Source organism: Coturnix japonica, chromosome 1 (assembly GCF_001577835.2).
Source record: "Coturnix japonica isolate 7356 chromosome 1, Coturnix japonica 2.1, whole genome shotgun sequence".
Classification (NCBI taxonomy): domain Eukaryota; kingdom Metazoa; phylum Chordata; class Aves; order Galliformes; family Phasianidae; genus Coturnix; species Coturnix japonica.
In genome coordinates, this window is record NC_029516.1 from 50,824,538 (window position 1) to 50,850,751 (window position 26,214).

Here is a 26,214-nt window from a genome sequence, read left to right on the forward strand (position 1 = left end):
GCTTTCTGTGGCAGCAAGAACTCTGCCTCTTCAGAGAAAGTGAAAGGGTTATATCATGTACCTGCTACAGCAAAGATCAGAGTTGGCTTCTGTATTGAGCCTATTTCTCCACAGCTGTTTTTCAAATTGTGTAACTGCATCTAGTATCACTGCTGAATGGTGGAGTTCCAAAGGCTTGCGTATCTCACCATGGGTTGTTTTGACTCCCTGTACTGAAGACTGGACAGTATATCTATTTTGTAAAGTGAGGTGTGAGCTTTTTGAATTGCCAGTTGCTTAAAGGAAAACTCTGAAAGGGGAATATGCTAACAGTCTAGGAGTCTTAAGAACACCTTCTGTGAGTCCCTGCAGCCCTTATTCTAGACTGCATAACAGTGCGTCTTAAGGTAAGTATGTTGTAGGTGCTTCACCTGTGCAGAAGGCTGAGCTTAGTTAAAACTAGCAATGCTGTTACCTAGTGGCCGTCTTCTATCAAAGTCTTGTAACTACTATGGCAGAATTGCAGGGGGAGTAAGTATGTTGTGAGAAGGGATGCCTTTCACAGGAAATATGAGATTAAGCTCATGACCCATCTGTATTACAGAGCCCAGGGCTTTACTTCATCTTGCCTGATCACATTCCATTCCAGATAATGATCTTTTCCTCATATTTGTAGATGGCTTTTCCTTTGTTGTTTTTTGAAATCATGATCCAACTTGATACATGGTTCCAGTTCAGTTCAGCTACACTTACAGTTGCAGTTTGCAGGATGCAGTGGGATTTTCTGGTGTGAAAACAGCTCCCTGCAAGTAAGAAGCGTGCAGTGTTCTGCCCTCTGTAATATTCAGTATTACTAGAGCTCTTGCTTTAAGAACAATGAGTGAAAAAAATCAACATATTTTCATAAGTTTACCACAACTGAGTTTGCTTCAGCTTCAGTTTTTGAATTCTTTTTGTTGACATTTTATAATTCCACTTTACTATACTGTACACCTGCCAGCAAAATAGAGGGAAGCCTGCATTGATCCTTCCAAGTTGATTGTGGTCTTTCCAGCTTCTCTTGGGAAGTAGCAACAATAATATTTCCTTCTCTTCCCTTCAAATTATGCCAAAGTAGGAAAACCTCAATCGGTAGATGAGTGCCTTCAGTTACACTCAGATACAGTACAGGTAGCTTGGTTATTTTTCAAGGGCTGTCACAGAGCACTCGTGGGTAGGTTCTAAGCTTTCCATCTTAGTTCAGCAGGTGAACTTGTCCCTGGCTGAACTGAGCTATGAGGTGCTGGGAGAGCTTACCAGGGCAGCAGTGGTGGAGGGGTTTGTTCTGAAGGCTGGTGGCGCACAGAAGCCCCTACCACTGCACTGTAGTGCACTTCCTCATCCGCTGGCCTTCAAACACGGGCAGCTCAGTTTCCTCAGCTGTGGGTTTCCTTCCTGTACAAAGTTTCAGGTGAAGCATAGCAGCAGCAACCTGCAGGTCAGATGCTGCATTTTTCTCACCATGTATATTTCCTCTAACATGGCGTAGCCTAAAGATTTGGCCCTTGACATTTGTCTGATATCTCAATTTTAATCCCAAGCCTAGAATCGGTTGTTTATCATCTCACAGGTTTTGTTCCTGTATTTCTCAGCGAAGACTCTCCCTTTGTCACTCTTCTGATTTAGCTGCTTACTGATGGTCTCATTTTGACTTCTTATAATTTGTTGTTTTTTAAATTCAGCATCCGACCTTCCCTCCGTACGCCATGAGGCGGTACAGGCGTGGCTGGAGACGGTCCCTGGAGGTAGTTTGGTGATGTTAAATGTATTCCAATGCACAATAACCCTGCCCGTCTCTTCTCCATGCCTTCAGCAGCTGAGCTGGTACTTTAACCCTGGACTTACAGCCCTATCGCTACTGCATGATGGGAAGTGGAGGGAGGGAGGGGAGTGTGCATGCACACCTTGCTCAGACAGCCTGTTCCTGCATGAACTCAATGTTTGTTGTAACCCTTCTGAAGGGAGGCCAGAGAGGTTATCTTTGGTATAACAACGGAGGAATCTAGTTGAGTGTTTCAGTTCTCTTTGTAAACTGAAAAATAGACTAGGTATTATTCTCCCAGCTCCTTGACTAAAGGAACACAGGGCTTTCTTGCAGTCAAAATATTAAGAGGATGAAGATTAATGGTGCTAGAAGCAATAGGAGTTATCTATAGCAGCTGCAAACTAGCTATCTGATGAAGAAGACAAGGAAGAAGATTAAGGTTGAAGGTGGGATCTTTAAGAATAATGATGGCTGTTGGCTTTGGCTTGGGGATCCATATATGTAGGCAAGCCTCATCAAAGCTGAAGGATGGTTGGCGGAGCTCCATTGCTTTTGTTGTGCAGTCATCTAGACTATTACAAAACTGATGATTGTGGGACTAGAGTTAAGAGAATAGATTTGTGTAAGCAGTGCAAGTATCTAAACGAGTGGAACAGAAGTAGTTATGGATACGTAGTGGATCTACTGCTAAGCTGCTTTGGCACATCAGAATAGCTAGCTCATCTATACACCTTTGCTTCTGTTGCTGCTTTGACAAGAGAGCAGTGGTTTACAAGATAGCTGCACACTGTGCAGCCTGCTCCTGGCTGCTAGCTGGTACAAGCAAAGTGCTGATCCCAGTTTCTGGCTGCCATAGTGTGTAGCTTCTGAGTTATTGTGTGACAGCTTTTGGCCTCTTGCTTTTTATCCTAACTGCGTATACGTATATGCACAATATATGTATAATATAACCGACCACCTGCAAGTTCTCCGTATCCCTCAAAATGGGATCCCCCTTGCTCCAAGTCGTTCCTTGTCTGTGCATCCATAATCTTCGCTTGAGGTTTGTATACCAACCTATTTATGAGCTGATTTTCTCTTCTCCTTCCAACACTCCCTGTGTTTATTGTGTCCCCTCGTGGTTTCTGTATCTGAAGATAGATGTGTACATAGCGGAATCAGATCTTCCTAACATCAGGTTACATTCCTATGGGTTTTGGTTAAGATTACTCACATTTGCTGTTATCATAAAGACATCCCATGACATTATTATTCCCCAAACAACATGGGCTAGTGCATACTTCATCAACAATCAGACACAATTGCTTTTGTTCAGTACATTTATATATGCCACCCTGGGAAGTCCAGCCTTTGCTGCATGACTCAGTCTCCTATGTTCTAACTCTGTAAGATTATGTATTTTATAAGCCTGTGATGTAAGTGAATAGGCCAGTGTCTTATGACAAGTAAGCACAATTGCCTTTTCACAGTAGCTGACAGAAAATAAATTAACACATATGTTTGTCTGTCATAATACTGCAGAGGGGAAAAGCATAGAAAAAATACTTTGTGGAAGAGGTTGAACGAGGAAGACAAACACTCCACTGAAGGCTTTATTTTGAGACTAGTAAAAAACTGAAAAAGAGGAGAGACTGTAAGACCTCAGTTTTAGGAAGGGTTGGTTTATTCTCTGGATTGTCATAGTTGATAATGGTAATGTATCTATGGTCCCAAATGCCCAGTCTTCAGAGGCAAATGAAAAGATCAGTGTCAGCTATCTGGCTCCGAAGAAAGATGGCACAGTGTGATCCACAGCCACAGGGCTAAAATTCTTTGTCATCCAGAACTGGGGGAATGCATCTGGACTCCTACTGGAAACAGCCTCCAGCTCTACTGTGGGAAACTGCCAGGAGCCCTCCTAGAAAGTACAGTGTGATGCTATGAGCAGGTTCAGAGGCTTGCAATGTGTAGTTTATCATAACAGAGTGATCAAGAATCATCATTGTAGGACTGGGTGCTGTGTGTATAGTTAGCAAACATTGTGCATGATGACACATGCTGACTGAGTAAGCATTTGCAATAGGTGGCTATATAACAGAGCTAAATGACCTGCTGCACAAAGCTAAAAATGTCCTTCATTGACTCTACTGTGAAAAATCTGGAAGTGCTTCTTTATATTTAAATGATGTTTGAAATATATGGCATTCCATGAAAATGCTTAATGAAGAAAATCCTAGTAAAACATTCATAGCATTAGAGATGGGTCAGGGTGTTGTGGGTTGTGGGTTTTTTTGTAGTTGTTGTTGGGTCTTCTTTTGTGGGGTTGTTTTATTCTTGTTAGTTTGTCTTTAAGTTATCTTAATATTGAATATTTATGAAATGTAGACCTTGTAGCTTGGTCTTCTCTTTTCTTGTGACTAAATACTGCTACATTTGCCAGTGTCAAATGCCAAAGAGAGCCACGGCTGCCCAGAGTTTAACAGTTTCCACATGCAATAAAGTTCAGTCCTAGTGCTAGACTACTAATCTCTGACATACCTCCACAAAAGCCCGTTTCAATTTCTACGTGCATAGTTGTGGTACACTGTGAGATTTCAGTTTTCACCTAATACACGTGTGCTATGAAGTGATAGTGATTTACTGGAAAAACAGTAAACTTAATGCTGGTTTGGTGGCCTCTCAGTACCCTTCTTGTTGAATTTTTTTCAGAAGGCCTTCTTCTCAGATAAGTCCTGGCAGCTTTCACTGCAAATGCCTTACAGAATCCCAAAGGGCAGACATTCCTTTCTTTCTTGGAGGCTGAAAGTATTGTTTCACATTATGTCCTTCTAGCCGACACACTTCAGAATTTCTTGTTCTGGCAGTAGTAAATAAACATGTCTACTATTGTTTCAGTTTAATGTATGCACTTTTCACTGTATAGATGTTCTTCTTTTCTCTAAATATTGGAATATATTCTAGCTTCCTGTGAAGATAATGGTGTGGAGGATGAGCTGGGCACAGAGCCTGCAGACACTGAAGGGCAGGCGGGTGAAGAGGGAGACACTGGTGCAGAGCTGGATGATGGTAGGGTATCTCTATGCATCTTGTGAGCCTCTTATGTCAACAGAATTGTATTGATATAAAACACTTCATATGAGGGTACTTAAGCCTAATCATGTTTTTACTAGGAGTTTCTTTCAAATAGTCTAGAGGGAGCCAGGCTTTGAAGGACAAAAAGAAACAGAACCTCTGTGCTGTGGGTTGTAGAATAAATTTCTTTTATCCTTTCCCCATCTGCTAGTTAGAGGACTCAGTCTTGTGTTCATGGTCAGTATGAATAACAAAAACAGAAGTGAATTTGTGAAGAGGTCATAGTATCATACTAAACATCTTCCCCTGCTAGTGTAGAGAGAGCTGCACATGCCAGAAAACATTAAGAAGTTTATAGAAAACTGAGAAGCTATGACATCAACTACCTCTTTAGTAGTTTCTAGTAATGATCTATCACATACTACTTAGGTGACTATTTCAGCACTAAGAAAGGACGTAAAACATTTAGACGTTCATGTTACAAAGGTGATGAGCAGCATGTGAACAGAAAGCATTACGAAAGATTTTGAAGATAATGAGCAGATGTCCTGATGGACTTGCATTCAAGTTGTCTTCTTTTTTTTCCCCCTTCCTGCCCAACCTGTGCTATTAATGAGCAGATGACATCCCATCTGATGCAGAAGCCGAGTTTCGTTTACATCGAACTGAGGTAGAAGAGCCAGGACTAAAAGTTTCTGAAGATGAAGAAGGAGCAGAAGATGCTTCTTGCAGTGTGAAAGAAGGTAATAGCTTTCCCACCATTGTTTGAATGATTGTAATTGCCTTCTGGGTAGTCTGTATGCTTATTTAATGTTTTAAATCTCTTGGATTTGAACCAACTTCTCTCAGTGGCCTCCATAAACACTTCATGAAGAATGTTACAAGTCCATTGATCACAGCTTTGGAAAGAGTGAGAATCCATCTGATCACTGCTTCTTGTAGAAGCCTTTATATAAAATTTTTTACTGCTTTAAATATTTACAAAATGTTGGTGATATTCCAGATGCCTAACCTAGAATTTGTAAGACAATGTGGAGTTTGTCACTATTTGCTGCATGTAACATTAAAAATTCAGAATGCAACAGTCTCGTTTGTTTTCTTAAACTTATTTTTGCTTTCTGTAGATCCATGCAAGCCGTCCGCTCCTAATCAGTCAGCTAACGACATTGTTCTTCCTCTGTCTCCAGCTGATAGTCTCAAAGCAGAACAAGTAGAGGTAAGGGGAGGAATTGTTCAAGTTTTCTAGTTAGAACCTGAAGTTCAGTTTGTTGGATGAACCATTGAGAACTGACAGTCATGCTCTTTTCTGCTTTCCGGTCTCTATAATTGGTGTTCTTGAAATCTGGCTTTATGTAGACTTCAAAAAAAATGTACTGTCTTTCTTTCCTGCTTTTAGAACACAGTGGCTCTGTCACAGTCACCCAAGTTCCCATCACAAAATGCAAAAGGAATTAGAGAGGATATTTTCATTTCAGCGCACTGTTAACAAGAAGTATATTGTGTATATAATGCATAATGGGAGTCATCAGTGAGCTGTTTCTTGTTTGTCCTGGTTTGGGTATCAAACCAGATAACAATACCAAAAACAGATTCTGTACTAATCTTATTTGTATTACTTATTTCGTAGTAACCAAGTGCTTACGTTTTCTAGGGTAACAGCATAGTTCAGCTGAAGGAAGCTGAGTTATTTAATGTTTTACTGTTAGCCCTGAAGTCGGCATGCAAGCTTACTGTGGCATTTCCAGCTAATAGGATGCAAGAGCAGAAAGTCCATGACCCTTAAGATGTTTATTTCAAACATTTATCTCCAGTGTTTGTGAAGAATTGCTTAATGATTTGACTTTCCTAGAGAGTTTTGTTATGAACCATTTTACTTGCACAATGGATGGATGACAGGATAAGGCTGGTATGCTGACGGCAATTGTTGACAACACTGTTAAAATGGAGGGTGATTGTTTTTTCAGACCAATCCAATGATTCTGTTAGACAAAGTTATACTTCATGTCAGGATAATGCCTGAATTCAGTACTTAAAGAGCTGAGTGTTTAATATGTCATAAGAGCATGCAGACAGAGAAGTTCATTCTCTAGTGGTTTTGTGACAATTGAACTAAACTTCTGGCTTTTAGAAGAAAGCTGGTGCAAAAGATAACATTAGGAAGATAATATCAGAACTCAGTAAGAAGAGTCCCATGCCAAAAGGTTACATATTCAAAGAATTGTACTACTGAGTAATATGGCAGTTTGCCTAATTTACTCTTAAACCACCCCTTGCTTTAAAAAAATGTTGCAGCTGCAGTGGATGCAAGCCAGCAGAAAGTACTGTGTTGATGAGAGCTCGAGAGAGTTGAATGAAATCTGCCTGAGATGAGGGACTACTGATATATACTTGTTAGCTACTTAACTTATATACTACTTACTAGTAGCTTGTGGTAGCAATGGTAATGGGAGGAAGGTTGAACAAGATGACTTTGTAGGTCCCTTCCAACTTTGTGATTCTATGATTCTATACAGAGTTGGAAGGGAGAAGGTAGGAAAACATAGAAACGGATTTCTGGAATTTAGCATTCTTTTTGTCCCAATAGTTAAATTTGCCCTATTGTTGAGTACAAAGGATAATTTTAAACAATTGGATGTCTGCACCTGAGGAGGAATCCTAAGTGACATTCAAGGCCTGGGAGCAAGATGCGATTTGTGGGTTTTTTTCCATATTTTAATACTTGGGAGGTTTGGCAGCAAAAATGGAACAGCATTCTAATGTGTCCAGTGACTACTAATATTTTATTATATATTATATCTGTCTTTTTTGTATTTATTAGGATGTAAAGGATCCCCTGGCTGCAATAAAATCTCCAGAGGCACGCTTTTTCCCTGAGCTTTTCCTTCTTGAGGAAGGACCAAAGGATGACATTCCCAAAGACAGAAAAGCTAAAAGCCCTTCTGTGCCACGCTCTCCAGTGTTATCTCAGCCAGTTGCATCACCAGAAACTACTGCACCTACGTCTCCACCAGAATCTCAGCCAGCAGCACCAAAATTGGCTTCATCTCCAACATCTTCTCAAAAGCCTATCTGTTCACAGCCTTTGCCTTCTGCTGAAACATCCATTCCATCCCCAGTGGAGCCTCCAGTATGTTTCCAGCCTGGCCCAGCCTTAACGTCTACTCCTCTAGCTAAACTGGTCCTTAGGAACCAGGATAGCGAGGTGGAGAAACTGGGGAGCCCTACCACTGCAGAAGAAGCTCTGAAACGTAGTAACCTTGTAGAAGAGTTCTGGATGAAGAGTGCTGAAATCCGGAGGAGTTTAGGACTCACCCCAGTAGACAGAAACAAACGCTCAGAATCAAACTTTCCTGCCCTTGAGACAGCTCCTCTGAAGACTTTTAATAGTGAGAGTGTCACAGGGGACGAAAGGATGCGTCTTGTGAAGCCACAGCCTGCCCCAAGAAGGCAGGGACTGTCCAAGTTAGAAAATGAGCAAATTTCTCTGCTCACTCCAAAATCTCCATCAGAAAAAGAACTGAGGAGTTCCCATGAAGTTAAGAGAGATGTATCCAGCAGTTCGGGACTTGGCCTTCAGGAGAGCTCATCTAACATGAGGACTTTGGCAAGCCAGAGCTTCAACACTTCCGACTCTACTATGCTTACTCCTCCATCAAGTCCCCCACCACCACCTCCTCAAGATGAAGAACCAGCTACTTTGCGTAGAAGGAGGTATCAAGCACTTTGGCAGAATGAGATTGAATCCAAGTCACCTCCAACACCAGCATCAACACCTCCCGTTCCCCCACGCCACGAGCCAACCTCTGCTGTCAAAGAACCAATGCAGGCCAAAAAAGATGATGTGCGAAAGTCTTTTGCAGAGAGTGTGGATGAGATTCCATTTGCTGATGATGTAGAGGACACGTATGATGACAGGACAGAGGACTCAAGCCTTCATGAGAAATTCTTTACACCTCCTACCAGTAGGCCACGGCCAGAGAAACCACTTGTTTTGCCCTTGGTCAAGGAAAATGGTGGTCCACCCTCTATGGAGGGAGGGGTTAACCAAAAGAAGAGAGTGCTGCCTGAAATTTCTGCAGAGGCCAAGGAGCTTGCTGAAGAAAGAATGAGAGCCAGAGAGAAGTCCGTCAAGAGCCAAGCACTACGTGATGCCATGGCTAAACAGTTATGCAAGATGAAAGATATGGAGATGGCTGCAGCTGCTGGAGCTGCAAGGGCACGAAAGGCATCTTCTATGCCTTTGAAGACCAAAGAGTTGTTTTATGACTCTCCAAAGCACTCGGCATTGAAAATAGCAGAGGGGTCCACACTAAAGCATGATGCTGCTAGTGAGAAGTTCTCCACTCCTGCTGCTGATGTGGCTGGACCTGAAGGATCTGTTACCTCTTCAGAGGGCTCCAGTGGGAAGAGTAAGAAAAGATCTTCTCTTTTCTCCCCTCGTAAGAACAAAAAGGAGAAGAAATCAAAAAATGACAGCAGGCTTTCAGACAAATCTAGTGGTGGGACAGAGGAAGCAACGAAGACAAGGTCATTATGGAAGTCTGTTTTTTCTGGGTATAAGAAAGACAAGAAGAAGAAAGCTGATGACAAATCCTGCCCAAGTACTCCCTCAAGTAGTGCTACTGTGGACTCTGGCAAGCACAAACCATCTCCGCTGATAACAGCTGCAGGTACAATAGATATGTGATACAGCTGTTTATCTTTGAATGTAAATTTGTCATCATGATATTGTGTTGAATGGCACCTCTCCTCATTGCTAGAGGTAAAGACCAGGATACGTAGCAGCAATTCCAGTTGTGTGGCTGCATATTTATGGAGTTAAAAGGGTCCTTAAATAGAAGCTTCACTCTTGCTATGTACAAGGCACATCCAGGTTCTGCCTTAAGCTTGGTTTGAGAAACAAGCATTATTTACTGGAGTGAGATCTTTGTGATGTTAGAACTTTGTTTTCTGTCTGATCCTCCCCTTTTCCTTGGATGTTCTGTTTCTTTCAACCTGGTTCTGTGGATACAGAAGACTGCAGGGATGCAGTCACTGCTGTGTTCTTGGTGATCTGACAACTGCTTGCTCACTTAAAGGTGCAGATTCTGCAGCCTCGTGTAAATCTCTCACACCATCAGGTACAGACAGAAATGTTTAATGGCAAGTTGTGTTACAGTAAATAAGTTAACCATAAACATGATCAAAAACAAATACGTTACATTTCTTTGGCCTTGTACAAATAGCCAGAATGGTGCCTGCTGCTGTCACCCAAGTGCTGTATGTTTCATCAGAACATTGATGCAGCAGAAAGGAAGGATCATGATCATGACTTCTAGTATTGTTGGCAGAAAGTGATGCCCACTCAGATTGAAGCTTCTAACTAGTGACCATTATTTTGTGGGATAGTGCTTCTGTGCTGACTATGCACTCACAGGCAGTGCAGCTCAGTGTGGCATAAACAACTGTGATTCTCAAGTTCAAGCAGCTTGCCAGCTGAGATCCAAAGTGCTTACAGAGGGAAATGCACTCTTGTGGCTGCCATTTTTCTAACTTCCCCTTCTTATTCCTGTCTTCTCAGATTTGCAGCTCCGTCGACACCTGAGTTTCTCAGAGGACTCTGACCTCTCCAGCGATGATGTTCTGGAACGCTCCTCCCAAAAATCCAAGCGAGAGGTAGGCAGATGTTGTATCATGCAGATCAGAGACTCAGACCCATGGCAGGAGCTTAGGTGATTCTTTTTGATGTTGTTACTGTTTCTTCCGTGGAACAGGCTTTCGTGGAAGCTGACCAAGGGTTTGTTTCACTTAATTAACAATTACAAACTACTTACTAATGTTATAATATAAGGGGTCTGTTATCTCACTGTTAGGTTATTTTACATCTGAATATTACAGTCTGAACAGTGAATCTTGTCCCTGTAATGAACATACCAGTAATCTACAGAAAATGTCAGAAGACAAAATTTCACTAACTGTTATGTCATTGCAAAAAGGTAGTCCTCACCTCTTGTAAGGCTCCGACTGTAGGACTTTGTTTCACCAGCCTTTTTGATAGATTGATGAGGTAGAATTCCAAGCAAACTACAGGCAGCAGTATACTTTTTTATGCCTCAAGAGCACAATTATGACAGACTGTCAACTGAAAGGTAAGCTGTGGTTTGCACTTTGTGACTCATACAGGCCTACATATTTTTCCTAGGCAAAGAGTATTAGTACTTTCTTATGCCTGAAGGACAGATGAGCCATCAGTTGTCTCTCCTACTTTGACCTTGTTTTGTTTGAGGACTTCTTGGTAGTTGCTGATTATTTCTTTGTATCTGATGTAAAGAAAACAAATGTAAAGACTAAATACATAGCAATCCCTTTTGAAATCCCAGTATATAATGATTAGCCTTAGCACGGTGTTTTCATCCCAGTGTGGCCTGGTGTGAACTCTGTTTCTTCTGAGAAACTTCTTGTTCCTGAGCAAACTTCCCAGAGCTAATTCAGTAGTGCAGTGGTGTAAGACATGTCAGTGTCTAAAATAGTTTCACTTTAAGTGGTACTTTAATGAAGTTATTGAACAAAACAGAGGGGATATCAGTGCACCTTTGTAAATCCCAGAAGGAAAAATCCTTTTAGTTTATTGGCAATGTTTAAAAAATGTGAGAACCAAGTGCCGTATTGAGATGCTGTTACTTATTTCAGTTTAGGATGGCACTGTACCACTGCTGGTGGAAAACGTAAGGATATGCTCTGCTGCTTTCATTCTTATTGGCTTCTAAGCTCTGCAAGACAGACTTTGCTAGGTATAAAGAATAAGTAGAGATTCCACTGGCCCTCCTGGTACTAAAGAATGAAAAATGGATTCTTCCTGTCCTTTCTCAATGGAGCCTGGTCCGTAAATGAAATAACTCATGAAGAGATTATCTCAGAGGGTAGTGTCCCCGACACAGTGGTCTGTACCTCCTGTCTCAAACCTTTCATCTAGTCTTGCATTTCTGTGTATATATAAGGCTGGTGGACGGACTTGATGAAAAGTAAGAATTTCCTTGCATTTACTTACTTGTCTTTCAGTTTCTCTTCCTAGCTGATGTAGATCTCTTCTGGGAGGAAGATTGTTTTCTTTTTCTTTTATTCCTTTTTTTTCCTCTTCCCCTTTCATTCCTTCTTGCATGCCCTCAAGGTGTTTCATGAGAAATTCTGCATTTTCCAAGAGATGCATAGGAACGAGGTACCTGTGGTTAGAAGGGGACAGATGTGCCAACAGGGGTTCAGATAAGAGTTACGGAGTTACTGTTCTACCTTGTGCGCTCCTTCAGGAGGAAGCAGGCCTTAAATAAGGTCCATGCCTATTTTCAGACTTGAGTATGCCTTGATGGTCCATGGGGTTTTTTGTGTGTGTTTGTCTTTTCTATGCTGAGCTACTTTCATTTAAAATGGTGTTAGCAGAAAAAGATCCGGTCACTAAGCTTTGTGGGGATAGGTGACAGTGGCAGATGGCTGGGATCCTAATACTCAAAATATCTCATCAGTTTTGCCAAAGGTATGTTGGTAATGTCTCATTTTCTCCTGTTTGCTGTTGCTGAGCTTATATTAAGAATAGATCTTTGGATCAGCATCTGCCTGCGTTCTAAAGGAACAGTTTTGGAGAATGGATTTGTTTAGAGGAAACAGAGAACTCCATGTACCTAACTTTATTGCATCCTGTCTGAGGATGTGAAACAGATGCAAACATGGAATGTGTTGCTGTCAAAAGAAACGTAACTGAACTTTGGGACTGATGAAACTGGGTTTGTTCTGATTTGGGGTGGGAATGTTATGTGTTTTAAATTACAAGGTACTCAACTGTAGGTAAAAGTTTACTTCCTATATGGCACATAACTTTTATGTGAACCCCTTCTCTGAGCCGAAATTTTGCTTCAGTAATTGTAGTGAGCTTGCTTCCCAGGTGGCTTGCTCCGTGTAGCCTGTTCTTTGTGATCAGCAGCAAATTTGTTCAGCATTGTTCAGTGTAATGTCTTACAAGAAAAACACTTTATAAAGAGTTCCTAGTGTGAATACCCTGTGGGCTCCTTGTGTATGGGTGTGTCATTGTGCGTCATTGCTTGTCATCGTTCCTCTACAGTTGTGGTGTTGTGATCAGATGTGCTTTACTCACAGGTAGTTTGCTTTTTACTGATGTTTGCATACGTGCTTAAATTGTTCTATAGCTTTTCATTTGTGGTTGTTTTTAGTTATTTAAATGTGCAAATGCAAAATGCTGCCTGTTTGCCCAGAATGGCATAATGCCCTCTGTACTTCATGACACAAGACAAATTACCCTCTCTTAAAGACTCAAGGTATTCTACTTGCCTTATTTTCAGGTACAGTTTAACCTAGAATATTCTTGGAGGGGAAGGCAATGGTCTCCTCTCCTCTCCTCTCCTCTCCTCTCCTCTCCTCTCCTCTCCTCAGGTTCTCTGGAGGTTCTTTTCTTAAACAGGGAGATGACATGTAACCCACTCTGAGCCTACCTAGTGTTTCTCCAGTCAAAGCAACGAGGAAGATTATGATGTTATTTAAATGCAAATTATTATTTTGATGGAGTAGAAATTATTTTAAACCATGAAATAGACACAGCCTCCATGAAAGGTTGTAAAACAGTGTATAAATGGAGAGCTGTGTGACAGAGTAATATGTGATTGTCTTAGCAAGTAAAGTAAAGCCACCAAACATGCCCCAGAAAACAAGCTATTATTCCACAGTGTACGCCAGAATTTTGTATGTGTATGTATACTTACTGCCCAAGTGGATATTAAATCCATAGGTGGACAAAGGCCAAAGAATTCCTCTAGAAAAAAAAGTATTTCCAAGTTGACTGCATCTTGAAAGAGACTGCCAAAGCTAATTGCCTTTAGGAGTGTGCTAGAAACTTGACTTTGTGCACAATGGTTTTGTTGTGCATAATCAGACTGGGCCATGTTCAGCATTTGCACAATTCTGTGTTGCATTTAAAAACAGCTTTGTTTTTTTACTATGCATCTGTTTTCAATGTTGAACTGATTTTGCTTCATTTTGTATGTTCTTTATTTTTTTTCCTTTACCATCCCCCCTTTAAAGTCGATTTATGTACCACACGCCTTGGCATTCAAGAGATCATATTCGTCAAAGGTAGTGTCTCCATTCCCAGTAGTTGGCCATTGTTGCATGTATACCCCTATATTAACCCATTGAATCCATAGCTATCCATCACATGTACACTAACATCACAAACATTGACTGTGCATGCGTGAGATGTTAGCAGACATGGGCAGCAAAATCTGTGTAGAGGTTGTCTACCAAAAATGCACTGAGCTCCAAATAGTCTGACACGTTAAAATGCATGCACTATCAGCACCCAGCAGTGCACCACTGCACAGAGTAATGTGGATAATCTTTGAGCTTCAGAACAAATGGGGTTGATAGGGACCTAAATATGTATGTGTATTCTTTTTTTATATACTTAGAACATGAAGCGGATTGTCACTCCTTTCAAAAGTACTCACAATCTTTGGGTTCACTGAAATCTCTGTGAAATTCTGTACTGAGCTAAAATCCAGACTGAAGTTGCATTTCTGTTTCAGAAATGTTGCTGCTTTCTGCAATCATTATTGGCCTATCTTGACAGTCACAACAGCATGAAGTAGGATAGGGAAGTCATGCTGTCTCTAACTTTCCAGCGAAGTATTGACTTCTTGGAGCTTTAATAATGGTGCTTGCTGATCACCTATCCTAGGAGTTTTTAGTAGAGCTGTGGACTGACCAAATAAATCTCTACTCACTGAGAACAATAAAAAGGAGATAGTTTGATCAGCGTGGCAGTACAATAACTAGATAAAAGAAACTTCAGGGTGGTCTGTATTAATATTTTGTCCGTAAACTTAACTATCAGTGTGGAAGATACTTCCAGAAGTGGAAGACATCTGTGTCCAGCTATCCCATAAAGGCTTCGTACATGTATGTAGGAAGAGGTTTCTTCTCTTCCCTGTAGGTTATTTAGTGCAGTTGTGAAGTTTCTTTGATGCTCTAAAGGTGATGAGAGGAAACACACCTAGATAACAACAAACCAACTAGTATACCTGAAAAGATACTGAACTACTTTTCAGTACAGTAAAAAATTTAGACTTAGATATTTTGAAAACCAGTTCACGTGGGAGAAAAGGAGGAGTATATTTCTATCTCTATAAATGCAGCCTTTCTCATTTTGGATTACTTCTGGTGCTGTGATATCCTTGTTAGGTGTTGGTTGCTCTGTTTTATACCAGACAATTTTGTTGCATTCTTCTTCAGATGGGATTTACCCTCTCACACCAGAACATCGTTGTTTTCAAATGTCGTTTTGCTTTCTTGATTCAGAGAAAAATTGCACACATTTACACAGGTAGACATTACCAGTTATGTTGGTATAACTCCCAAATACAGGTATTTTACATCCAGAATAAAATGGTTTCTATGAAGAAAGCAGAATACCAATATAACTACACCAGTCTATATTGATCTCTTAGTTTATTCTGCTGTAACTGTTCATGTAGACGTGCCTTTATCTTCTAAAATGAAATCAAGGTGACCCCCTTATAAGGTACTGATTGACTTAATTAAGTCCATTTGGTTAAATCTGTTGAGAACAGATCTGTTGTGGACAGGTTCCAGATAGCAACGGAAGACTGAAATGGGACATCATATAAAATCACAGCTTTGCAATTGGCTTTATGTGCTTCTTCACTCCTGATTTGAACCTGAAATTGTTGCTCACTGCACTGTGAACACCTTTGCCTACAGAAGCTTGACTTTTGACACAGCTTTGACAAAGACAGAACACCTCCCTTCTGCAGTTTTGGAAAAGAAAATCATTTTCCCTCCCCCATTGCCTCTGGGCATGGAAATAAAGTGTGCTGTTTTTCCTTCCTTCAGAGAGCCTACACAGAAGAGGAACTGAATGCTAAGCTGACCCGACGAGTACAGAAAGCTGCCCGCAGACAAGCCAAGCAAGAAGAGCTCAAGAGGTTACATAGAGCTCAGGTAGTGTCTCACAATCTTCTTGTTATGGCAGGAAACCCTATCCAAAGGCACTGTGATCCTGACATTCCACTGGGTATGTCAGACGAGGAATCCAGAGCCAGAACTCCCTCTAGTTCTACACAGTTGTCTCTGCTCCTACTTCCTCTATCAATCTCTCAAACATGGGAAGAAATTGTTGGAACCCGTCAAGGTAGTTTAGCAGCGAGAAAAATGACAAATGAGACCATAACACCTTTTTACCTGGAGATGAATATGGTACCACTCACTGAATGGAAGAGCTGTAGTCAGATAATTTCAGTGAACGCTTTCCTAGATTACACTGGTAGGTGAGGTGTTACCAAGTAAACTCAACTCACAAGATAATCTGCTCTCACCGTTTATAGGAGATGTGTTTTGTTTAAAACTCAAGGAAGGGGATCAGCTGACTGAATGGCAGCACCTTTTACTTAGCATTTAGGAGGGGAATTTCAGTTGTAACAAATAAGTGAGTATTCAGTTGTCTGTTAAACGAGGTGCTAGGATGCAGAGATGGGGGTGTCCTCACTGGACCGGACTGTGATGCCTTTCAAGGCAGTGTGTTGTTGCATGCAAATACTTAGTTTTCAAACAGCTAATCTGACTGAAGTCACTCGGTACTGGATATGTGCTGCAGACAGAACAGGAGAATTGTTATTGATAAGCTCATTTCTCAACAGATCATCCAGCGACAGCTTGAACAAGTGGAAGAGAAGCAGAGACAACTAGAGGAGAGAGGGGTTGCTGTGGAGAAGGCCCTTCGGGGAGAAGCAGGTATCCAGCAGAGCTTGGTTTGCTTTTTAATGTTTTTTTTATCAAATGCTTGTGCAGTAGCCCATAGGTGCTTGGATTTTAGAAGCATTTGGACTATTGTAGCCTAGAATTAGAGTCCAGTATGAATCCATTCCCCCTTTTCTTCCTTTCCTGAGGCCTTGCTATTTTTCTATTTCCTCTAATCCTCGGACCTTTCTAATGGCAGAGACTTAGTTTGCTTGTCTTTGCCTGAGACTCAGGAAGTAATCCTCCAGTTATTAATATTAATAATGGATGTCTGACTGTTTCTGCACATTATTGGATTTTACAGCTAGAAAATTACAGGGGTTTCCTAGCTGCAATTCACAGCTCTCACAGTAGAAGAACCCCATTTGTACATGAAGAAAGTAACTGTGAATTTGTGTGTGCTTTCTCTATTGTGTTGGATTATCAAGGTAGTGTCCTTACAAGGGACCATCACAGAACATCTTCCTCACTGCACAGCCCAGCACACTGATTGCTTCAGACAAAGTTGTGCAGAGCAGAAATACAAACATGTACTAGAAGGTATCCATTGCAAGCTGTTAAATGAATGTGATCTGTATTTGTAATTATACTAAACAAGTTTCACCTGATCTGGCAAAACATGAGTGGAGGAGTACTTGGTTGAGGTAATGCTGATAGAAGTGTAATGATCTGGAAAAAAAAGAGTCCTTTAATTGCATGGAGTCAAATATCCAGCAGGCAAATGCAGTGTGCATGTATCTGACAGGATTATGCCCAGGATTATGTACCTGATTACAAAGTCTAGAGATCAGTAATGATAATGATAACAGTGGAACAGATGGGAAGAATGATTTGGCTTGTTGCTTGCACTTAAGAATGACCACTATGTCTGTGAAGATGGTATAAGATAAAGCAGTGAAGGTTCATCAGAGGAAAAGTCTGTTCAGACTGCTTGCCAATCACTTCACCAAGTTCAGTTGTGTTTGCTACTCCATGAAGGCATGTAAAGCAGCAGGTCTGAATAGTTACCACAGCAAATACGTTATACAAGTGTGGAAAATGATCTTGATGACTTGAGTGGTATTGTGATCTGACTGGGTTTTTAATATGTGGGTTCAAGAAGTACCCTTGTGTAAAAACTCTTTCTGTGCGGTGATGCCACCTTCCTTATGCAGTGTATTTCTGTGTAGTCCCACTCTGTTTGCTGGCCTGCCAGTTACTGCACTTACTAACACTTCTTCTTATCTCTACTTCCTCTTTTTCTTCTACATCTGGAAGTCTGTCTTGAATAGTCAGCTGCTAAATGACATTCATGTAAGACATGTCAGCACAAGCTGGAAATCTTAGCAGATGAAAGAACATCCTTCAGAATGCCAAAAAAAATAGTCCAGACCAAGAGTAAGAGTTGGTATTTTGCATGGAAGGCTGCAGACTTAAACCTTTGCATAACTTGCTCATATATAACTTAGCTCTCCCAAAATGGAAGCAGTCTTGGATGAGCTTATGTATTTGTGGATTTCCTAGTGAAATTATGGAATTGTAGGTCACTCTTTGTGAAATGAACCTCTTTTGTTCAGGAAGCCTGTAAGGTGTGCTTTACTCTTGATTACAGAGGCTTAACTCCATCATAAAGAATTCACAAGCTTCAATTCTCCAGTTATATCCTGGGATTAACAAGAAACACATTTTGATGGGGAAAAAATAGTAATACATACGTATATGTAAAGCATAGCCTTTTTTAACTGAAGATTAAAAACAAACTCCATCATTGACCACTCTTGCTTACATTTCACGTAAGTTTGCAATTTTTGTCTCCATTAATTTTCTTCTCAACTGCATTGCCTGGGTATTGACCTGACAGCGACCACTGCGTTCAGCAGTACTGATGTGTGAAGTTGTGGTGTCATACCTTATCTCTGATAGGTTTTTCCCTAATGAAACTCTGTAAACAAAAGCTAAACAAAACGGGAAGGTCAATATTGTCATCATCTGGGAAAAAAAAGAATCCTTTTAATAGGCTTGTACAAGTGGGAGAAAGGGGAGGGTGGAAAGTATGCCTCCTATGCACATACTCCATCCTCATAAAAGGAGAAGGATTGCAAGACAGGGTCAAAGTAATTGCTGTCCCTTAGAGGGCCACCAGTGTTAACTTGAAGATTATACTGGGCTCTGTAATGAGTGGGTTATTCATCTTCCCACCCTGTAGGGAGAGAGCAAATCACTCACTGACTGAACATTTAATTAGGAAGTTTTGGAAGTGTTAGTAGTAGTTTTCTAGTTCTAGATATTTGAAACTCCTGACATAAGAAACATGATTTTGTAATGGTCCCTTTTCTTTTGTAGAAAGAGATAGACAAGGCTGTCTGAGATCCTTTCCAAAGTCTCTTATCATCTTTCAGCATGTTCCCTCTTAGTCATCTTTCTATTTTACTTTGTGTAGAGGTCTTTCATTAACTTAATTGTCCATGTCTCTGACCTCTGGACCTTCTTCCACCTTTATAGAAGCAGATCTTTCAGTTAGACTAGTGAGAACAAAAAAGATAGTCTCGGTAAGGATTTGTGTGCTTAGAATAATTTTGCTTTTATTTTCCGTCCATTTTGTTTTAGCCTTAGTAGGTGGTTTATACCAATCAGAATAGTCAGTGTTTTTTCACAGCAGTGTCCTGTGAGTTTACAGTTTAGATCCCAGCAATAAAGTTCAGTACTTTTTCCATAAGTGACAGTCCTTATCTGATGGCTGTCAGGCTAAAATGTTCTGTTTGGTGATACTTGCAGGTCACTGTCAACTTTAAATTAGACAAAATAATTGCACCTTTCTGTGTAACTTCTTTTCTTCTTTTTTTAATTGCCTCAGCCTCAGGGGATGTGCAGCCGGCCTCCTGTTCTGTCAAAAGCTGTGAACGCTCAACCTAACATTTCATTTCTGATTCAGAAAATAGTCTCACACCATATGATCGCTCAGTTGCCTTAGTTGTTCTCTCTTAATATCTTTGACGATCTCACCCTTTGGCAGTCACTTTTGTTGTAAGAATGAATGATCTGAAATGGAAGCTCTATTTAAGGTGGCAAGTTTGTCATATACAGGGCGGGCCAAGCTTTTGTTGTCTGTATTTTTTTTCTTCCCTTTTTTCATATACAGGGCGGGCCAAGCTTTTGTTGTCTGTATTTTTTTTCTTCCCTTTTTGTTTTGTATTTTCTTTTGCATGGTGGTATTTCACTGCCAAGGTAAAGTAAGATAATCTCAGGACAAAAATTATCCCGTTGTTTTTCTGCAGCATCCCAGGAGACGGCTGGAATGGGCTCACTATTAACATAACATTACTTTGTATTCAAGTGCATTCGCCAGTCTGGACATGATTATGACTTTTCAATTATTACCTTGAAAAATATGTCAACTTGGAAATCTTTTGAACTTTTTTCTTCTTCTCTGTTGTTCTCCTTGAGTACAAACATTGATAGTCATTTTTAAGATGTCTTGTATTGACAGATTGATTCTGAAAAATTTAAGAGTAACCTCTTGATATCAAGTGAATCACATGCAGTGAGAAACAGTGCTCTCAGTACTCCCATGTCTCTTCCCCAATAACTGTGCAGTGCTAGACTCACGGTGTACCTGACTCTAGCAGCTGTGGACAGGCCCTCTTATGTTCTTCTCTCACATAGGTACTGCATTAGCAGAAACCTTTTTTGCTGCACTTCTGTCATTTGTGTCAGCACGCAGTCAGTGCCTGTCACTCATGTTCTGTACGTGCACGTCCTCCACACACTCAGCTCCAAGAAGTCAATCCTTACACCTCATACCTTATTCCTCTTGCAGCCGACCTAAACAGTTATGAAAACAACAAGAATAGCTCTTCTTTTCTCAGCAGGAACAGGAAAGACATCAGTGTCAACTGCTGGTGCAGACTGAGAGTGAAGTGTCTGTGTAAACTTCTTGATTGTTCTCTATGGATATCCATGCCTGCCTGCTGGGAATTTTCTCCTCATCTTCCCAATGTATTTTTGTGATCCATATATGTGCGCATGCACATATATGCATATAAACAGACATAATTTTATATGTATTTTATATATGTGCAAACATACATAGATGCATGTTTCTTGTTGATCTGTCTTTTTTGTTTGTCTGTCTGTATGTCTTTTTTATCTCATAGATTGCTTTGGTTGTGTGGGGCTAGGGTGGGTATCTGACTCAATAACTCTGTCTTCACCGATTCCTTGTTATAGACTATTGGGGAGAGTCTTATTACAGTGACCTCATCGACTTGCATCTGGGTGGTATGTATAGCTGAACCTCCCGCTGACACTAACCCTGCTGACACTCCTTCCCACCCCTCCCTTCACCTACTTCTCCCATCCTTGGCTCACAATCAAGAAGAAACAGTCCTTGCACATGACTGGCAGAACCCCTTTTGCAGCTCAGGAAGTGGAAAATCCTGGCATACTCCACAAACCATGTGTAAAGCTCCCTCTTGTATTTTCCACATTGATAATTATTTTGGAATTTATATACTTTTCACTCCAGCCACCTTCACTGCTAGAAGTGGCCGTTCTGACTTTTGTTTCTCCTTTGCAAAGTCCAATTCTACCATCCCAATCTTCAGGGAGATATATTAACGCAAAGGGAATGGCAGATCTGACCAACTCCCAGGAGCTACAGCACTCTAAAGGATTATTTATGCCTTTGCCTCCTGCTTCTCCTTCTGAGGCTCTTTTGCTCTTTTCAGAGAGTATTTTGATGAGCTCACAAGAAATGCATCCTCAAGGTACTTTGGAAACAGTGGTAGATGACAGATTTCTTATTTCTTGGTTTGTCTTATTGTAGGGCTGAGAATCTACAAGTAGAATTGCAGTCAGTTTTGGTGCAGTCTGTTGTTTCCATTCACCTCCGTCTGCATCATTACACAGCTTCAAATTTTGCTCTGTAACTTGATATCTCATTTAAGTGACAAACATAGGAGAGTTTAGCACTTATTTTCCTTGCTTGATGATTATAATGTGATTGACACTCTGCACTGTGATTCTTTTCTTCAATTAATGTTACTTTTAGCTCTGTTTTTCCTCACCTTACATTGATAATGTGGCTATCAGTCTGCACTGTGGTTCTCTATTTCCTTAATTAATGCTACTTCCTGAATCCTGTAGTTAGGCAGATAATTTCTGCTTTTTAAATGCTTTTTGTTTAATGTTTGTCCCTCTTGAAAATTAAAATTCCCTTGACTCATTTAGTTAATAGTGTAAATCTGTTCTCACAAAGTGAACAAATCTGTCAGTGGATCCAAGAGAAAGCAAACCCTGCTAGGTTGCTTTGCCATCAGAGAGTCTCTCATTTCGTTTGCTGTCAGAATATGAAGTTGCTTGATCAAGCTGTGCTTTTGTTGAGGGGCTGCACTGCATCCAGCTCAGCAGGATGGAGGGTCCACATGCTCCAGGCCTGACCCAAGTCAGATCCCTGCAGGTCTTCCCTCTGGTTTCATTGTTTTCAATGAATTTCAGGTGAAATCAGGTGTGCCCAGACCCACGTGAACATGAAATGGGAGCTGTAAAAGGGTTGATGCTGAATTATTCCTAACAGATCCCTTTCCCCATCTAATGCTATTTCCTCTAGACCTTTCCCTCCTCCCCATCCTCCTCCTCCTCCTCCCAATGCCTCATTAGAGACAGCAGTCCCATCAAAATCACTGATGGTGGCTTTAAGAAAAGCAAAATAATCTTTACTTAAAGGGACACTGTCACTTAAAAATTACTGTGTTGCAGAAAGTCTCAAATAATAAAAAACTGAATTTGCTTTTCATATTATTTTTGCTTTTTTAAGGGCTTCTATTACGAGCTGCTTTTATTTAGATGGTGACTTTAGTCATTTGGACTCCAAGCAGTTAGAGACAATGTTGATATTAAAAAGAAAAAAGACTGATAACAATTAAAAACATCATTCTGCTCATCTCAGAAATACCTTTTCCTAAAGAAGCTTAAAAAAAACCCAAACATTGGGCAGTATCCCTTTAAATGCAATGAGCAGATAGAGCCTGCTGAGTATGTGGCTTTATAATTTAGTTTTGTTACCTCTTTAATTTGCTTTTGATTTGCTCTAAGGGCTGCCAGAACACTTTTGCCAGAGGGGATACATTGCTATGCTGCTACTTGTCACTATTCAGTGGCTGATTTAGAGCTCAGCTCTCAAAGTAATGTGTCTGTGCAGGCTGCTGCATCTGGGTGGAGTGATGTTGAAGCCCCTGGGGCTGTGTGGTACTGCTGAGCTCTGTAAGCATTGTGGCTTAATTATTCAGTGGGTAATTTGTGTCTCTGAGGCACGGGCATAGCTGTGAGTCATATTGTCAGAAGAACGATAAGCAAAGTTTCAGAAGTACTTTGCAAAGTTATCTAAAAGTTGGTAATTATTCTCAAGTGATAAGGACATTACTTTTATCTGGATTTTCTTTATAGTAGTGAGGGTTGGGTTTCATTTGGTAGTTACAGGCTACACAACAACATCTTCTGCAAGGTGTGGTAACTCTTGACCTCCTGGTCAAGTCCCAGTGTACAGGATTGCAGCTTGCTATCCTGGCTACCCATGTTGCTCTACTCAGATGTCATAATCTACTCTTCCTGTTCTAAAATACCATGTACCGTTGCTCTAAAGCACGTGTTTCATTTCATGCTTCAGATGGCCACATTTCAATTCTGAGTAGTTTTTCCTGTGTGTATTGTATATGCAACTATGTTAAAAGGATGTTACAAAAGTGGCTAAATCAACTGAAATTAAGATTGTGTGTTATGTTGATTTATCAACAGATTTATAACCTGTAGGTTCGCTGCAGCAAACTCTGCCGCTTACCCTTATGGAGTAACTGATAGCAACACTAGGACGTCATCTCTGTAGATCCTCATGGAGAGGAAATGGGACATGGTCAGTGGATCTCACTGGTGTTTGCTGGCAGCTGTGGAATGGTGAGACTTGAAAACATGGATTCTGAGCCAGGCACTGGAAGGATACAGTACTCTGGTGGATACACACTTCATCCATTTTACTTACTTTCCAGAGGATCTTTGTCCTAAGCCCATCTTTGTCCATCCAAACCTCCTTACTCCACTTCCATTTTCATTCTCAGTTTGTTTCCTGTTTTCAGGCATTTAATTTTAATCCCTATCTTTTTGACAAAGAAATCCTAATATTTACCCTTCAAACCTCCTGTTCTTCCCCACCTGGTCTTCTACCCCTTGTGTTCCCGCTGACTCAGACTACCAGATTCAATCTCTGCCAATGGCTTTCTCACAAAATTTTTGGGTTCTTCTCCCTTTTCTACCATTATTCATTCTCTGGACAGTCCTAGCTCATATCTTCTCAGATCTGTCTTCTTCCACCCCTTGCCTATTTTCCCCTTTCCTCTCTGCCTCTTCTCCTTTAGCAGTTAGCATTCTTAGTCTCCTTGCCCAATTAGTCTCAGCCTCAGATCTTCCTTTCCCACCAGTTCCTTGTTTCAGTTTAGCTCCTTGTCTGACACTGGAAGACAACTTTGTTATTCCCTCTGTGTTCAAATGGACGACTTCATTTTCCTTGCACCCAGCAGGGAATCACTGGGGGCGCAGTCCCACACTCCATTTGTTCTTTCCTCTTGGCTGGAGTCAGGAAGAAGGCTGGTGTTTTTGACGGTGCTGATTTCAGACATTTATTCTTTCTTGACAAGGTTCTGCTGGACATCAGGTAAAGAGAAAAAAAGAGAAATTGTGTTTTTAAGAACTCATCATACTTTGTTTGAAGTACAGTGTCCAAGAATTCACTTTTTATTAGCTTATTTAAAATACTGGGCTGACTACGTTCTTTAAAGACCTGCAGATCTAATTCTGCAGGGCCAGAGTCTGATGTACAAAAGTGGGAACAGTCCTAATTCCTGTTGTTGGCAAACACAGCTCTCCCGCAAGAAGGTTGAAGTTGTAAGATGACATTACTTTTTCAGTCTGCCGATGCTTCTGACACTGAAGCAAATCTGTGACGTGTTTTCTTTGCAGGAAAGAGCATCTGATAAGCAGAACTTGCTAGGTGTAATGAGAGTACTTGCTAGGTACTGTAAGCAAACAGTTATCATTTACCTGCTTCTTTCTGCGTACCACTCACAGGTGCACACAGAAACAAAGACAGGGCGAGCATGGGCCTTGTGCAAGTTGTGATTGCATTTTGAAGTGCCTTCAGGTCTAGTGGGATGCAGAAGATTTCTATGCAGTCATTTGCACATTCAGCTCCAGCCACTGCTTTTCCAGGTTTCTTTAGCCTGCCCACCTCAATTTCTTTTACCCACTCTCTTCTGCTGGTTAAAGACAGCATTCAGATTGCACGGCACTACAGCAATCTGTGAGTTTTGCCCTGGTTTCTTAGGATGATTGTATTTCAGAGCACATTCATATCAACACAGTTTAATAAACTGCTGTCAGACATCTTGAACAACGTACCTACCAGGTAGTTGTCAGAATCCTTTCCCTCAATTTTATACTGCCTACAATTGTGTGTGATCTGTATTGAGCACTGTGTTGTAAGTACTGAGATAAAATTAGAGTTCTTCATCTGCTGTTAAGCGGCACATGGAAGCTGTTAGTAGAGTAAGACTTTGTAAAGTGTGATCTTGGCTTATAAGGCCAGATGCTAGCATAGCAATGCATGAGAATGGAAGTTAGCCTCAGAGCTGGATTTCCTACTCAGTGTTGCTGATTTCTGAACTGCCCTGGTTAGTTCACAGATAGCCTCCTGGATGCAAATTTTGCAAAGGACGTGATCCCATTTGGTCTGCAGAACATCTGCTGATGTAATTGTGACGTGCAGTGGCTCAGCAATCCATCTCTCCTATTGTAGGGTTTCTGCAAACAAAGAATGGGAGCCGTAAGTTTGATGGTAATGGTATCTGCAACCCTAAACTTTCTGCTATGCTTTCCTCTTCCTGATTGATTTTGTACCTACAGCAGAACAGGAGAAGCCATTCTTACGTGTTGACGTTTAAACAACAGGAAAATAAAATGAGAAGACAAGAGTTCAGTGTAGCTTGTGCAGGAAAGAACAAGATAGAGTGGAAAGGAAGGGGTATCTTCATAGTTGCTATAAAATTTCTCTTCCTTGTTTTGGAGAGGCTTAGGAGCTCTGGCATTTATTCTTGGATTAGCTCCTGATTTCCACCACTTCATGGTTGGACTGGATGATCTTGGTGGTCTTTTCCAACCTTGGTGATTCTGTGACTCAGCAAAGTCTTCAGTCTCTCTCAAGTGTGCTATGGCAAGCAACGTCTTTCTTGTCATGGCTGTGTTAACTCAGAAAGATCTGGGGAGCGCTGTTTGCAGAGGCGAGATAATTCCAATCAAATCATTGATGGGATGTGGCTGTCTTCCTGTGAACCCTTCTGAATTCCTCTGCTTGCCATCTTTGTTACTTGAGTTATGGGCTGCTGACCTCTGCTTTGAAGGTTGCACAGAGGACTAGGCCTGGAACAGAAGGCATTGGCAGGGCAGCACATAGCTAATAGTGCTGTGGATAAAGGCCTGTGCTGCCTGACCTTGGCTGCATTTTGTTTGTGGTAGGGGACATGTTAACAGAATCATCATTTTTATTGTTGTTTTTTAATTTA

The 26,214-nt window shown here is 41.0% G+C and overlaps 1 protein-coding gene across 10 annotated transcripts in view; it reads left to right on the plus strand.

Annotated features, from left to right (window-relative positions):
• MICAL3 (microtubule associated monooxygenase, calponin and LIM domain containing 3) overlaps positions 1–26,214 on the plus strand; it is a 165,777-nt gene that overhangs the window by 128,359 nt on the left and 11,204 nt on the right. For 6 of the 10 annotated variants that reach the window (XM_015864896.2, XM_032443654.1, XM_032443679.1 and 3 more), the window contains 9 exons: positions 1,701–1,763; positions 4,724–4,828; positions 5,455–5,577; positions 5,959–6,050; positions 7,653–9,504; positions 10,395–10,489; positions 13,898–13,948; positions 15,728–15,835; positions 16,531–16,624. In XM_015864896.2, coding sequence (XP_015720382.1) covers positions 1,701–1,763; positions 4,724–4,828; positions 5,455–5,577; positions 5,959–6,050; positions 7,653–9,504; positions 10,395–10,489; positions 13,898–13,948; positions 15,728–15,835; positions 16,531–16,624 — 2,583 coding nt within the window. Of the gene's footprint in view, positions 1–1,700; positions 1,764–4,723; positions 4,829–5,454; positions 5,578–5,958; positions 6,051–7,652; positions 9,505–10,394; positions 10,490–13,897; positions 13,949–15,727; positions 15,836–16,530; positions 16,625–20,836; positions 20,888–26,214 lie in introns of all 10 variants that reach the window. The other 4 variants (XM_032443641.1, XM_032443705.1, XM_032443715.1 and 1 more) reach the window with 2 other exon arrangements.